Consider the following 17,402-nt stretch of genomic DNA (forward strand, 5'->3'; position numbering starts at 1 on the left):
GCTATATAACTATTGCACTATTATGTATATAATATATAATTATGAATGTATCCCTCTGATGAATGTATTTCTATGTATTTCACTTGCCACAGTTTAATGTATGACACTGTAATGCAATAATGTGTGGTACTGATGAATGTAATGTGTGGCACTGTAATGCAGTAATCTGTGGTACTGATGAATGTATGTCTATATTATTTCTATATGTATTTAATATGTAAAATTTCTATTTTCTGTTGGAGCTTTTCTCCTCGGACCTCCGCTGAAAATGGGCATTTGTAGCCCAGTCGGACAAACCCGGTCAACAAATACAAAATAAATAAATAAATAAATAAATAATGACATAATCAATGATATAATTCAGTCCTTAAAGATACCATTCATAAATATTCATCTTACAAAAATGTATTAATTAACATCCCGTTAAAAACATTCAGATAAAAGAATACTTATATATAAATAAAATTAATCATCTCAAAACACATTGGACTACACTATACAATTACCTTTACAGAAAAAATAGATCATTTTGAAGTGTTATATCATCAAATAGTGGCTTTCTTAATTAGTATAGGTTTGAGGAAAATAATTTCATTTAAATCTGGTGCATGTATGGCTTGCAATTTTATTTGCCATTTTAACTCCCTTTCTTCAATAAAAAATCTATAGTTGCCCCCTCTAGGGTTTGGAGTAACACGTTCTAAAATTCCAAACAAATAATTATTGAAACTGGGGCAACTTATGGAATGTTTATATAGTGCATTGTTTATTTTTTTTTTGTCAAAATCTGATATTGGTGTTCATACATCCTGTCCCTTAGGCATCTCTCAGTTTTTCCATCATAGTAGGCTGAGGAGGATTTACATTTTGCAAGATAAATAACCCCTAGAGTCTGGCAATTGCTACTCATAAAGCTCACTTTGGAACTTAACATGTTTTCCAGGGTTAATACCTTTGCCTCAAAAATATATTTATACTGTGAACATCTACCACATCTAGTAATGCCCACTTTACCTGAGTTTCATCTCACTAAGTTATGTTCCAGACTTTTCTTTATGTTAATTCCTGTTTTAAAGACAAAAGAAGGTTTAAACCCTATTATTGAATATAATGTAGAATTACTTTTTAAAATACTCCAATTGTCTTCTATAATCTTCATAACTTGATAAGCTCTTCCACAGTATGGTATTACCATTGCTCTCTCAAAGTTGTTTTCTTCAACAGGGGTTTCTTTCTCTTGCAGACTTTGTCCTAACAGTGGCTTGTACTTTTTACCCCACTCCATTTCTACGTATTTAAAGGTCTCGTCTATCAAGTTCCTAGGGTAACTTCTTTGATAAAACATGTCTGCCACCTTTCTTAATTCATTGTTCACTTCTCCTCCCTTTGACGTCATCCAAGCAACCTGCACTAGTTGCCCTTTTACAATACTTTTCTTTTAGGAATATGGGTGGCTACTAGTAAACTCCAAATATGAATTACTAAATGTGGGTTTTCTATAGACGTTAGATTTAAACCCCTTCTCTGCCTTTTCAATATAGGTGTCTAAATAATTAAAACCATCTTTATTACTAACATGAGTAAATCTCAAAAGGTTTGATGTCCCATTTAAATATTTTATGAACTCTTTAATGTCAGCCTCTGTTCCTGTTCAAAGGACAAAGATGTTGTCCAAAAAACATAGATATGTCTTCACATATCTAAAAAAACTCACAATTAAAAACTTTGTTGTATTCCCATTCTAAAAGCACCATATTTGCATAAATAGGGGCACAAGATGCTCCCATTGCTACACCTTTGTTCTGTTTAAAATACTCACCCTCAAAGAATAAAAAATTGTAGTCCAAAACCAAGCACATGAAGTCAGTAATTAAGTTTACCTTATCATTAGAAAAATTTGTGTTCCTATGTATACTGTCAGAAAACATATCCATCTCCTCATGTCTGGGTATGCATGTGAACAGGTCCACCACATCAGTGGTTAAAAAGGAATGTTCTCTTCCCATGGTGTGTCCTTTATCCTACTTAAAAAGTCCCATGAATCTTTTAGTAGATGTTCTGCACTATTACACACATGTTGTAACCATTTGTCTATCACTACCCCAAAGGGGTAGGTCTTAGAGCCTTGCCCAGACATCATGGGCCTAAAAACCAAGTTGTCTAAGCATTTATGGGTCTTGGGGATCCCAGATGTTGTGGCCACTATAGGATCCTTTAGTTTTAAATATGTGTATACTTCACTGGAAATTCATTGGTCTAACAAATATTCTTCCAAAAAATAATCTATTCTTCTGTAGCTGATATTTATTTCATTAATAGAAGCCATAGAAAATGTGTCAGTGTCATTAAGCATCTCAAATATTTTTTTCTGAATATTGCAGGGCATCAAAAATCACAGTACCCCCTCCTTTATCAGGCTGCATCATTCTAATGGATTTGTCCTTTCTAATTTGATCCAATAATTCTATTTCTTCTCTTTTTAAATTATTTGGTTGATATTGCTTTTTATCCCTTATTTTCAAGGCATATAAATTGTGACACCCATGCACTGGCCCAGTAATCAAGGAGCCTCAATCCTCACCACTAGCAGCAGTGAGGAGCGTGCACATTGTGGGGATAACAAGTACACACTCAGTAAAGTACAATTTCCTTTAAGAGCACACAGAGATTGCAGTCAGTCTGGGGCTGGTTTCTCCCTTTCTCTCCAGATCCCCAATGAGACTCCTCACTGGCACAGCTATAGGGTACAGATCTCACCCTAGTGGTCAAGCCAAAACCTCCAGCACCCTCTCTGTCCAACCAGTGCTTCGTGTCTCTGCCCAAGTAGCTTACACACACACACTTTGAGATATGAGTTATATACAAACAGACAGACACTCCTGGAGAAGGCTGGCAGAGGTTCTCCGGTTATGCCCTCTTCTCTCCAGACTATAAGGTAGAAATCACTGCCACCAGCCACTATTATCAGCTGCTATAAGGCCCTTCCCAAAGGGTGACCAATTTTACTGTGTACCATTCTGGTATCCAAATAGTAAGTGTGACTGAGCAACAAGACTATTGGAGTGGCTTGGACAGTATCACTAAATACATGCACGTACTCTAGAGCTTAAATTATCTCTACACAAAACAGCCACAGTTGAAAGGTTTAAAAATATTTAATAAATAGTGAAAACACAAGACAATACTTATTACTTCAACACAATGACATTACAGAATTCAGAAATAACAGGAAAATGTTTTAAAACAATACTGTAGAATAGTCTGACATAAATATAAAAAGCAGCTAGACTAACCTGGCTAAATTCCTCTCTAACTCTAAGAGAAATAGTAAATTCTAAATACTACTTACAGAGCAAAGCAAGTGCCTGGTGAGTTGTTGTCAGATCTAGACAAAATCCAACATGCCCAATCTTTCTCTTTGAGAAAGTTTTAAATTGATAACACCCAGTACTGCTGAGTCATTTCACGTTACATCATTTTTGACACCTCTGCTGAAGTTTCCCAGGCTCAAAGAGCTCAAAAGTTAACATTTGTTTGTAAACGTGCACCTGCCAGGAAACCTTAGCAACAAAGGACACTTAATTTCTTAGTCCAGACATCCTGTCCCCAAGCTTGAGATCAGTGACAAAAATGCTTCACTTATCAGCTTTCTTCCAGCAGGGTGCACTGTGGTTACATTTTTGAAGCTCAGAACATATAACACAATTTTCTTACATTTGTAAAAACACGCCTGTGGATCACATTAACATTTACAATGACGTAGAATTATCTAGAAAATTCTGTCTAGCTTGGCTGGCAGCCTTCACATAAATCAATAATAGCCTTTTCAAGTATATTCAGGGTGGGGTCTAATGGTGGGTTAATGGTACTATTTTTCTTAATTTCATGACTACTTTTCATATTGCAAGCTATATTCTGGTCTTGCCATAAACAAGCCAAGTTCAGTTTTCTCATATATAGTTTCAATTCAATAATAGTGTCAGTGTAGTCAAAACATTTTGTAGGCACAAATTTTAAGCCTTTCATGAATAAGGTAAAATGTTCTTTTGTAATAACTGTGTCCGTGTAATTGTATATATGATACCCTTTATATGTGTTGACCGCTCCTTTACATCTTATGTCCTCTCCTTAAGCAGTGTCCCTCACCTCCATTTGCCTCTTCTGTCCTTCCACTCTTTTGTGTGTGGAGTGTTCTTGTTGTACTTCTATTCCTACATCCCACTTCTGTCGGTTTTGAAAAAAAGTGTTTTGTCTTCTGTTGTACTGTTTATTACCATAAAATTGCTGTTTTTCTGGTTTATTGGAATTCTTATACTGAAAATACAGTGATTTCCCTTCCTGGCCTGTTGCTTGTGTCTTGATCTTTACATATCATATTACAAGTCTGTCTTGATGTCATTGTTTAATTTCTCTAACTCATTAAATAATTTTCACAATTTAGCATCGTTACATTTAATAATTTTCTCTGTCAATTCCATACCATGCCTATTGAACATTACAACACATTCAGAATAAACAGCATCCAATATGTTTTGAGATTATTAATTTTATTTATATATGTGTTCTTTTATTTGAATGTTTTTAATGACTATATTTTTGTAAGATGAATATTTATGAATGGCACCTTTAAGGACTGAATTACATCATTGCTTATGTCATTAATTATTTAGTACTTAAATGTACTGCTGAGATTTTCTTATTGATTCTGATGAAGTCCCAGTTAATGGGGATGAAAGCACTCAATCTATATTTGTACTAGTAGCAATTGTTTATTAAACTTTGACTGATTTATTTGAGCTCCAGCTTGTCCTGCTATTTCAGTGTTTTTTGGATATTTGGTTCATTAATGGTACAAAGATTACCACAAAAAAGGGTAGGAAAAGGGTTGCAGATGTAATAAAAGCAGAAGAAAACTATTCTAAGAGAAAATGAAGACTATAAAGGCTTAACAATAGAAAATATCCCCCCAAAAAAATTTTTTACACTTAGCTGAGAGAGCTGGCTTGGCACATCTTGAAAAGTACACGGCAAACGAGATATGGAGAAAGGAGAAGAGGGGCGCTATGGGTAGGACTTAGCTTGAGAGTTTTTGGCTGGCGTGAGCTTGTATCTTGGCTGAGTTGGTTCTGAGGTGGGAACCAAAGTCCTATCAGTAAGGAATGAATGAAGATTTACAACATCAGATCCTTCGTTTACATACAAGACTGAAAAAAATGTAAAAGACTTTTTTGATAATGGTCATTTTAACATGAGAAAATGGGGTAGGGGAACAGTTCATACTACCAAATATGGAATTTGTAATCAGTGCCCTTATATATGTGAAAAGGAGGAAGTTGTTTTAAACAATACCCTAAGAGCAGAGGTGATTTTTGTAAAGGGTAATTGTTTAACTAAATAGGCTGTATACACTGCTTTATGTGAAGGTTGTTCACGTTTTTACATATGTAAAAGAGAGAGAACTTTACATAAATATTTATGAACATCTTTATGACATTAAGAACAAAAAATAAATAATGCCTTGCATAAACATTCAATAGCTTGTTCCTCATTTACTAAGTTTTCTTTTGCTATTATTGACTCAGTCAGCTATACTCCAAGGGGTGGGGATGCCAAAGTGTTGCTAGAAAACAAAGAATTAAAATGCGAATTACAATTACAAGCAACCTCTTACCCATGTTTAAATGAATATACCTCTATTCAGTCTGTTTTAATTGCGAGGGCGAATAATTTTTAATGGGTTGAAAGTTTTATGCTTTGTATTTTGTGTGAGACAGACTTTGCTTGAATTTCATTATATACTGTGTAATGATTTTTTCCCACTGTTCTAGGTTAATTGGATAAGTGGTTAATTAACTAGTTTTGTATAGAAAGGGCATTTTGGTGATATGGTTTGACTCTGATGAAATCCTGTTTGTGTTAAGGATGAAAGAGCTTAATCAGTTTGGTCATAAATAAATAATATATTTTACTTTATAAAAGAATTCTGGTTGTGACTTCTGGTTACTATTTTTTTTTTATGATAAACAAAACTAACAGCCTCATTATTGATTTAGAGGTTAAAGTCAGTATTACCAACATGCTTTCAATCGTTTGAACATATCTGTCTATATCAGTAACAAATTGCCCCTTCCCTTGTCAATTTTCATGAACTGATGTGATTTATCTGAGTTCATGTCTCTGATGACTTTAATTTCATCTTTGCTCATATTGTAAAACTTCTTGCGGCAAGATTTGCTGAGGGTTCTTCTGATGTCTACCTCACATTTACTCTCAAAAGTGCTCTGTGTTGGATTAATGGTAAGACAAAAATCACATTTTTTTTCATTGTACCCTGTTCTGATTGTTTATGGTAGTGTCTTTCAAGTTATCATGAAAAAAATGCTTTCAGATTCAGATTGCATACATATAGCTTTAAGTTAATGATGGTATTCACTACCTTAGTCCGGTCATGGGAAATAAGAGTCATGCCTGTTTCCATGACATTCACTCTCCCTTCTTCACTTACTTCCTTACTGCTAATTCTCTTCTTTGACTTTCTCTCTAAATATACCATAATCCTGCTTTTCCCTCACTTCATATTTCAGTTCCTGTTTGTATTATGCTTACTTACCTTTCATTTCTTTACAAACTGTCTAAAATTTCTCTGAATATTAAACAATTGTCATATACTTTGTATCGATTCTTAACCAATGATTTTTATTTTTTATGGCTAATTTATTATAATTATTTAAACTGCAGATGTTTTTGTTTTATTTCTGATGATTGTAAAATTATTGTTCTTAAAATGTTTTGTAATAATTTGGAGCTTTTCTCCCCAGGCCTCTGCTGAAAATGGGCTTCTACCCAGTCGGACTTTCCCAGTAATCAAATGTCAATAAATAAATAAAATGAGACTTCTTTCTACAACAGAGAGTGGTTTAGAAGAGTGGTTTCAGACCTTAGTTTGGATTTTAGGAAACCATTTTCGGGTTAAAGGTCTGGAACCCCTTCAGCTCTCTCACAGATTGCTATTATACTTTGACATTGGATTGTATGAAGAGAATCTGTCATGTGTATGAGAAATTACTAACTGTTGGAACTTAAAAGGTAATGGTCATGATAGTAAACCTTTCTATAGGGGTGGCAGTCTGAGCTGTCATTTAAGAGGAAAAAATAATAAAGAAAATATTAATTATTGTATAATATAATTGTCAGTGCACGGATTAGAAAAAAGGCAACTTAGAAATTGAACTTGGTTTTTATGGTCTTTTAAATAACACTGTCAAAAGGAAATGAGAGTCATAGGTAGCCTGTTGGTTCTTATAATGTTCATTGACAGCAGTGGTGTGCTAGACAGGCAAACTGAATGTACAGGAATGATGTCAGACTGACAGATGAATGGACTGTATGTAATATAACACAGCTGCTCTCAATATTCTCCTGATGAGTAATTTGAGGTGATAATTGGGGGGAACTGACTGCACACATTTAGGAGGAAGATAATATAAAGGACTTTTGAAAATGTAATAGAATTAAGGAACAGGAGTGGCGAGTGAGACAGAGAAGTGTTTGCAGCATTATGTTGTCTATGGGCAATAATGTCAAGTTTGATTGCCTGTACATTACAAGAGGGCTTAGAGGATGTTGAATAGAAACACCTGCACCACAATATGAAAAGCTTGCTAGCTTAGAAGAAGGAAATTGAAATACACCGGACATTAATACGTGCACAACAGAAAAGGGATTATTGAAGATAATAAATTTAGAAAGTGGTCTGTTCTTATTATTTCTTGTTAGATGCATCCATGTAGTTGTGAAGTATGAATAGGTGTGGTAATACAGCACACAGTAATTTCATGATATGTCTTTCCTGCAGTCTAAGGAGAAATGTCTGTTATAGGAATCTAAACTAGACATAACACTGAAGCAAGAGGAAGATGGTATCAAGATGATGAAATGTGATATATCATGTAATATGTTATGTTATCAAAGAACTGAAGATAGTTGTAAGGGATGTTAATTTTATATGATGAATGCATATATTTTTCCTAATATACAGTGATGTATATATGATATACTACAATTTTTAATTGTATTGTACTCATTTTGGTTGCACATACTTTTGGTTTTGCTATTTATTAATTGTATTGTACCATATTTTAGTTCTTTGGTTCCTTGCAACCCAGACTGAGCCTGCAATTGGTCATTCTTGATCAGTGCTCTACCTCTTGGAATACAAAACTAATGAAATGAATGAATGTATGATGTTCTTCGTGTTTCACTGTTGCAGTCATTACATTTGGGTAATCTGCTGGCAGGTAGATTAACAAAGTCTTGGGTCCTGCGTCAGTTGCTGTCCCTTCTTCCATGACATCAGGTCGTCAGGGGTATAAAACATGCAGCCGATGCCATTACATCAGTCTTTCTTGCTGCATAGTGCCCGAAGCAGAAGCAGTTTGCAAGTGCCGGTCAGCCAACTCCTGAAATTTTCGTTTCCGAGTTTCAGAACAGAAGTCTTCAACTAAAAGCTAAGTACCCCATTGGGGAAACTTTTTCTTGCTCCTTACCGATGTCAGTAAAAGTTAATAATTGCATTACTTGTGGGAAGCAAATACCTCATAAGGATTTTCATTTGTACTGTATTCCTTGCCTAGGCCCTGACCACAAAGTGCCTTGCTGTCGGTTTTGTGCTAAATTTAATAAACGCATGATTAAATGTCAGTATATTTTGGCTCAAGATTTAATTATCCAGAAATGTTGTCGGTTAGAAATCCGACTACCGGAATACCTAAAAAAACGCAAAGAAAAAGACCGAGACAGACCGTCGAGGTCAAAAACTGATGACAACGCTTCTCCTAAACCAGTCGCCAGTTCACCGGTACTCAGTGAGGCGCTTTAGCAGCCCCTGATACTCGCTACTTCTGATTCACAGGCCTCTACTGAGACCCATTCATAGTCTGGTATGCTGCGAGATGTTTCAATTATAAAACCCGCGGATGTCTCTACCTTAGATGGGTCCAGAGCCGCTGTGCAGGCACCAGCTTCTGAGGGTGTTTTCAGGCCTACAGATTTGTATATTAGACCAATGCCATCTTCAAAACTAAGGCCAAAATCTAAATCTATGTCTAAAAAACCGACTCCTGGGCCACATGTGCAGGCCCCTATGCCTAAAAAACAAATGATCAAAATGGCTGAAGATTTAATTACTCTGATCAGGGGTAGCCAACCTCCTCCTCCTAAGAGGCCTAGGCAAGACATTGATTATGAATCTTCTGAACAGGATTCTATTTCTTCTGACTCTTCTAATGAACAGGATTTGTCTATTCCTACTTATGAGGACTTTGATGCAGAAGATTCCATTACTTTTGCTTCTCCCCCTGAGGATTTTTCTTTTGGGGAAACTTTACATACCTTAAGGGAACATTTCCACTGGGAAAGTGAGGATTTCTCTGAATCTAAAAAGAGACTTAGGGATTTTCTTCTTCTTCCTCAGCATAGGCCTTTGGCTATACCTCCTGTTCTAGACATTGTTCATGATGTTTTTTCAGAATCTAGTATGGCTCCTGATTCTCTGCCTCCGGCTCCTTGTAAGCCAGACAGAATCTACAGGGTTCCTGACTCCCACAAATTCCTTTTCAAAAATCCTATTGCTGATCCTGAAACCATTTCTCAGGGTTCCAAGGGCATTAAGGCCTCTACTGCTAAAAATCCTACCCCTTCTGATAGAGATTCCAGGGCACTGGATAGATGGGGTAAGAAGGTTTACACTTCTGCAACCTTGGCAATCAGGGCTTTAAACTGTCAATTTCATATGCTTAAATATCAACAGCATATCATGGGACTACTTAAACAGAAAATGATGTTAATCTCTGACTGTGTGGAAAATAAAGATTTGCAGGATTTATTACATTCAGCTGAACAAGTTGGAAAACATACTTTGCAATGTGGTTTTGATTCCTTGGAGGCCTCTTGCAGGGCTGCTGCAACTGGATCTGTGCTAAGAAGGCATGCTTGGCTCAAAGAGCGAACTCTGCCTGACCATGTTAAAGCAAAATTGCTGGATGCTCCATTACAACAGGATCATCTCTTTGTTAATAAGGCTGAAGAAGTGTTAAAAAAGATGGAAGATAAAGCTAAATCTATGCAAACTGTGAAAGATTTCTTACAAGTGCAACCTCCAAGATTTAGTAGGCACTGGCCTACTAAGAACTGATCCTTTCCAGTCCCTTTGAGAGCCACTCAAATCAAATCCAGACATTCCAAAGGCTCCAGGTTTCAGTCACAAGGAACTTTTAGAACAAAACAATGGGGTGCCTCCACCTCCAAATCTGGAAACAACAAGGCACCTCCCTATGGTAAACAGTATCAATGACTTCCCTCTACAATCACCAAGCACTTACCCTTTTAGCCACCCCTTTGTGGGGAAAACTGGCACTTCATGCACGAAACTGGCAACTTATTTCCCAGGACAAATGGGTTTTAAATATAGTATCCCAGGGATATAGATTTCATTTCCACGTTGTCAATCCCAAACAGATGGCCAGATCTGCCCCCAAATCATTGTCCCTCATGAACATAGGGGCTATTCAACCAGTACCAGAAGAGGAAAAGGGACAAGGGTTTTATTCAAGACTCTTCCTGGTACCCAGAAAAGACAAATCATGGCGTCCAATTCTGGACTTTTCCATTCTAAACACATTTCTGGACATTCCAAAATTCAAGATGCTGACTCTTCAACAGTTACTACCTATGCTGGGCAAAGATGCCTGGTTGGTAACTCTAGACTTAAAAGAGGCTTACCTGCATATCCCAATCAGGGAATCTTGCAGAAGATACCTTCACTTCCAAGCAGGCTACTTGCATTACCAGTTCTCTGCACTGCCCTTTGGCTTATCTACTGCACCCAGGATCTTCACAAAGTGCCTGGCTCCAGTAATTGCATTTTGCAAGCAAAGAAATATTCAAATATATCCATACCTGGACGATTGTCTAATTCAGGCAGAAAACACGGACATTCTTCTAAAGCATCTGGCATTTGTAAAAAGGGTTCTAACTTGTCTAGGGTACACCATAAACGAAAAGAAATCAAAACTGGTACCCTCTCAAAAAATTACATTCCTGGGTGCAAGCTTGAATACAACTGCCCAGATGACTTACCTTACGCCAGAAAAGCAAATTCAATTGGTGACTTACTTCAACCAGGTGGCCACAAAAACCCTGCTCTCTGCAAGACAAATTCTGCAAGCCTTGGGGTTCATGGCCTCCTGCATTCTTCTAATTCCATATGCAAGACTGCATATGAGGAAACTTCAGTGGTACTTAAAAAGTTTATGGAGTCAACATTGTCACAGCCTGGAAACACTGATTCCTATTACACCTTGCCTGCAACTAGAGTTCTTATGGTGGGCAGAGGACTGCCACCAAAACAAGGGACTGCCATTCACTCCACCCCCTGCCGCCCAAACCCTAACTACAGACGCATAAGACTATGCTTGGGGGGCTCATCTGGCAGGAAAGTGCATTCAGGGCAAACGGAGCCCAAATCAAATGCACCTACATATCAATCAGAAAGAGATGCTAGCTGTACAGAATGCACTGACAGCCTTCAAGGGCTACCTTCATCCAGGACAACTAATGATAAAGACAGACAACACCACAGTTATGTGGTACATAAACAAGCAGGGGGGTACACATTCCTACCCCCTTTGCAGGCTAGCCATGGCATTGTGGAACACGGCTTTGACCTGCCAAATACAACTACAAGCTCAATTCCTGCCAGGAAAGCTAATTACTCTGGCAGACGAACTAAGCAGAAATCTTATGGACCCACACAAATGGAAACTGGAACCACAAGTTTTCGACATGTTGACACGCAAATGGGGGAGTCCAGACATAGATCTTTTTGCCTCACCCCAGAACTATCAGTTGGACAAATTCTGTGCAAGTATTCATCACAAAAAAGCTTGGAAAGTGGATGCTCTGTCATTCAGCTGGAAAAACCTATCAGTCTATGCTTTTTCCCCCTCTGCCTCTGCTCTCCAAAGTTCTACTAAAAGTCAGACAGGACAAACCAAAAATGATTCTGATTGCTCCAGACTGACCTCGCCAACACTGGTACCCACTCCTGCACAATGTGTCACACTTTCCTCCCTGGCACCTTACCTACTGTCTCAGCAGAACTACCAAATTCTCCACACTCAGCTCCAAACTTTGATTCTGCAATATTTAACTGAGATGCTTCACAAGGGCCTATCTTTTTCTTCCATAAAAATCCATGCCTCTGCCATTTCAACTCATTACAACACAGAACCTCCCTTCTTCTCTCATCCTCTGCTAAAGCAGTATCTCAGAGGGGCCAAAAATTTAAGACCACCCAGGAGAGCACCAACCCCTGCATGGGACCTCAATTTTGTTTTGGAAAAACTCACTCTCCCTCCTTTGAGCCAGCTGCTACTGCAGACCTAAAATTTCTCTCCTGGAAAACAGCTTTCCTTTTAGCAGTCACTTTAGCTAGAAAGATTTCAGAATTACAGGCTATTATGGTAGTGGAGCCTTTCATTATTTTTCATGAGGACAGGGTGTCTCTCAGGACAAATCCATCTTTCATGCCTAAAGTGGTATCCAGTGTGGCTCTTAATCAGACCATTCATCTGCCAACTTTCTTTCCCAATCCACAGAACAAGGGTGAGCGGATTCTGCATTCATTGGATGCACACAGACAACTTAGATTCTACTTAAACAGGACAAAAGCTCTAAGAAAATCTGAACAACTATTGTGGCATTTGCTGCAAGGGCAGAGGGAAAGGCTATTTCAAAGCAGACTATTTCCAAATGGATAAGCCATTGTATTAGTTTCTGCTATACGCACCATGGTAAACCTATCCCCAAGGGGATCAGATCTCTTTCCACCAGGGCTGCATCTACTTCTGCAGCCTTTCTCAGAGGGGGTTCCTACCAGAGACATTCTAGAAGCTGCAACCTGGAGTTCAGTTCATACGTTCACCAAACATTACCATTTACCTCTCTTCTCTAAATCCAGAGCTGGCTTTGCCACTGCTGTCCTGCAGAGCCTTATAGCTGCTCCTAATGCTGTATAAATCCATCCTCCCAACCATAGCTTTGGGAATCTACCCAAATGTAATGACTGCAACAGCGAAACACAAAGAACAGTTACAGTTGTAGTGTATTCACTGTTGCAGTCTTGGTTACCCACACACCAGCCCTGTTTTTCTCTTACTATACCTCTCCTTTCTTTTACTATGCTTAAAAGCCTTTTTGGTATTTGCTTTTGTTTGGAGGTATATTTTTTGTGTTTTAAATTACATACATATATATATATATATATATATATATATATATATTTTGCTCCCCATTTGGGGGGCACCAGACATATGGGGCAAGAAAAACTGATGTAATGGTGTCGGCTGCATGTTTTATACCTCTGACGACCTGACGTCATGGAAGAAGGGACAGCAACGACGCGGGACCCAAGATTTTGTTAATCAGGCCGACTGAGGGCAACCTGCCAGCAGATTACCCAAATGTAATGACTGCAACAGTGAATACACTCGAACATCTACATTTATGGTAAGTGTACACAACTGTACTTTTCAAGGTTTCTGAGATTCATAGCAGGCAACTAAGTATTGTGGCCATTTACGCCTTGCCCGTACCCACACCCTCAGGCCCTGTTAATAAATAAAGATTAAAACAACTGAAACGCTCTCTTACTCTTTGTACTAATGGAAACAGTTTTTAATTCACAGAAAAAAAAATAATATTAGATGGCACCACTACAAAATAATTTCCCGAATGGCAATGATCCACAAAAAATAACATTATTAATAAACTAACAGTGTAATGTCAGCTACAGCTGTTGATTCTTACAGAAACTGAACTAACGCTTGCTCCATTATCTTTAAAAAAAACAGTCAATGACTTCTGGACGATGACAGATAAGCTTCGAAGACCACACTGAGAACAAATACGGAAGTACACATTCTTTAGTGACTAGGAAATGACGTCTTCGTATACCGGTAGGACTGAGGTCGCGCTTATAGGTATGCTTTGCAGTGCAGAGGTTGGAGACTGTCACCGACGTAAACAGAGAGTTGAGTTGATACCAGATGTGTTGCTGTGAGATTATCTTGACAGGTAGCGGAAACTGTGATGGCAGCGTAATTGATCAGAAAAATGCATTTCCTGAGCTTGGTTCTTTCGTTGTTCCTTTCTGCATAGAATACTAGTGATGGAGGTTTGACAGTGGCTGTCAGTTTAATCAGGTGGGTGGGAAAGGCAAAAGCTAAGGTTAGGAGAGGCCCGGCGTCAAGTAAGTCTGTAGCAGGTATTGTAATAGTGGTCTGGAAGAGAGGATCCGAAAGAGTGTACCAAAGCCTTCTGAAAGGTGTGTTTCGTTTGTTCACTTTCGTCTTGGGGAGAAGCATCTGTATATGGCCGTACTTCATTTAGAAACCTCATCTCTTCCACATCGTTCCTTCTGTTTTTCTAGCATGCATGCATCTTTTGGTGTTATTGACAGGTGTGAATTGCTATGAGACACAGATATGCAAATTGAAACCGCAAATCTAGGCTGATAAATAAAGATACAACTTTGAAGGCATGATAATTGCCAGATTTTGCTGTTTCTGGTTTCCGGATTACAATACCAGGCATAGTTGCTGTAAAGCTGTTCTTACCATTAAGATGCAGCCTTCCCTTTGCAGTAGTATGGTGCATATGTTCTGTTATATCAAATATCGCAACGATAAATAACATGAGTTCTATGTTAATTGCGATTTTAGTAAAATAGTAATATGTATTTCCAGTTTTTACATAAATTCATTAAACAAACTGTAATACTTTTCTGCATTTATTATAGGTATAAACTAAGACGCATCCGGATATATCTCGCAACACGTACCTTGTTTTAAAAAATGTTTATGGTCCACACAGACATTGAAAGGGTTTGTCACACATTCATTAAGATTTTAAAACAAATATGTGTGCTAAATAGTACTGAATTCTATCGGCTTATCCCAACAACTTGTTAAATAAAACTGAATCGTATCACTTCTTCACGTAGCAGTGTTTAACCGTGAAGTGAGCTTCCTTACATATCTCAACTGTACAGATTTTAGCAGAATGGCCATTTTTTGCTTCATATTTTTGACCATTTTTCATAAAACTGTGTTTTTCTAGCAAACATTGAAGATTTAAGTTAGAAAATGACAGCCATTTGAGTTTCAGACTTCACACCCTTCAAAAAGGCATGCTAATGCAAAACCTCTTCTTCTATCTACTTTCTAAGTTTGTAAGACCAGTATTTAAAAATTGGCCATATTTTTGGGCCTTTGTCCCCCCAATTGTTATGGCTTAGTCCAGATTTCTTGTTCTAAGAGGTTGAGAGGTATAGATTCATAGATCAGTACTAGGCTAACTGCCCTTGCAAGCCATTTTAAGCCTAGCCAATTATCCCTTGGGAGACTTGAACCCTGCACCTTGTGTTTGTAAGGCAAACACCTTAACAATTAGGCCACCCTCCCTGTTCCTAATTAAAATTGATAATGAGTTTTCCACATCTTGCCATTTGCTCCATGTTATTAGAGGCATTGTTCCACATTCTAGAGACAGGAGGTTGAAAGCTATACCCTGATTAAGCTGTTCTGCATGTAAACTTTGTGCTGGCATAGTGGAGTAATATACCGGTACTACTACTACTTTTCTAGTACTAGGCTAACTGCCCTTGCGAGCCATTTTAAGCCTAGCCAATTATCCCTTGGGAGATTTGAACCTTGCACCTTGTGTTTGTAAGGCAAACACCTTAACCATTAGGCCACCCTCCCTGTTCCTAATTAAAATTGATAATGAGTTTTCCACATCTTGCCATTTGCTCCATGTTATTAGAGGCATTGTTCCACATTCTAGAGAGAGGAGGTTGAAAGCTATACCCTGATTAAGCTGTTCTGCATGTAAACTTTGTGCTGGCATAGTGGAGTAAAATACCGGTATGCATCTGATTATTTTTTAGTACCTTATATGTTTGAACTAAGTAAACAGAAGTGAAAGTGTTTAGTACTTAAGTGGTAAGGAAGTAGCCTGACAGTTACACACAGTTTAACTCTGCTGCTGATTCAGATTATGAATATAAGAAAAAACAAAAGCACACCCACACCAAAAAAGGAACAGGCTTGGGAGTGAACACAACAAGGTCCTGAATGTTTTACCTACTGTTATAATTTGCTGCAAATGTTCTTATTTCTTCTCCTGGTTTTAGTTGCTGCTGTGTTTTTTTTTTTTTTTTTTTTGTGCTGTCAGGGTAACATGCATAGAGCTGTTTGATATGCGTGTTTTAACTTTATGGATATTCTAGTGTGGCATCAGCCCAATCTGAAACCTTGTTCTTCTCCACACAGGGTGGTAACTTTCCATAAAACAAAACATGGCTTTCAGTAAAGGATATCGCATTTATCACAAACTAGATCCTCCTCCCTACAGTGTCATAGTGGAAACCAGAAACAGAGAGGAATGTCTGCTATTCGAGTCTGGTGCAGTAGCTGTTCTCTGTAAGTTAGTTCATGATTTTGTTTTTCACTGTTATAGTTCATTTTGCAGATGTTTATACTAATAATATATATTATTTACAAAACTGATTCTGGTAGAGCACAAATATGTTGCTGCTGAAAAATAGCAATTTTGAGATAGTATTTTACAAAATATGTATTCTCTCTCAAATATGCACTGCTGTTAACAGAGATGGTTAATTCAATTGCAGTGTGATTTTTGTTAGTAGCTTTTGGTGAGCCCCCTCTCCTAGTAGCTACTTTTCTACCCAGCGGGATACATGGAGGTGAATTGACTTTATTATTGCACTTTCTGAAGTAGTGAAACAGTAGACATATTCTGTGTACTATTTATTATGTTTTTGGTAAAACATTTGGTTGAGATGAACACCATAATACAATTTTTTGTGCATGTTGTCATATGACTAATGTGTCCATAATTTTATGTAGAAGAGAGACAAAGCAAATTAAACACCATATTTATGCATTTAGTAAAATGCTTAGAGTACTGTGTGTAAACACAGTAATTTGTAGCAACTTTAAGAAATGTATGCTGTTTGTATGAGTGTAAATATGGTTGATAGGAGTGATTTAGAGCTTTTATTAGACAGAAAAGAGATGCAGTGGATGCTACTTTTTAACTGATATTGCCCACAAGTGTTAAATGAAGTAATTAGCTTCAGACCTGTGCTTGGATCAAGATCATTAAGATTTTAACACACTATTGTGCATTTAACTGTTCATCAGTTTTATTTTTAAAATTGTGTTTCTTTAATACTTAATGTTGAGGAACAGATTTTTTAAGGATTGTAAACTGATATAAAATGTTGCTTGTTTCTTTACGTGTGATTTTAATTGTGGGTC

The 17,402-nt window shown here is 37.4% G+C and overlaps 1 protein-coding gene across 1 annotated transcript in view; it reads left to right on the forward strand.

Annotated features, from left to right (window-relative positions):
- The first annotated feature begins 13,908 nt into the window (after positions 1–13,908).
- Positions 13,909–17,402, forward strand: part of SYNJ1 (synaptojanin 1) — a 2,168,218-nt gene continuing 2,164,724 nt past the window's right edge. The window contains exons 1-2 of the mRNA XM_044071423.1: positions 13,909–14,133; positions 16,392–16,541. Coding sequence (XP_043927358.1) covers positions 16,418–16,541 — 124 coding nt within the window. The 5' untranslated portion in view covers positions 13,909–14,133; positions 16,392–16,417. The remainder of the gene's footprint in view (positions 14,134–16,391; positions 16,542–17,402) is intronic.

The sequence above is a fragment of the Protopterus annectens genome, chromosome 5.part0 (assembly GCF_019279795.1).
Source record: "Protopterus annectens isolate FY-2018-M chromosome 5.part0, PAN1.0, whole genome shotgun sequence".
Classification (NCBI taxonomy): domain Eukaryota; kingdom Metazoa; phylum Chordata; order Ceratodontiformes; family Protopteridae; genus Protopterus; species Protopterus annectens.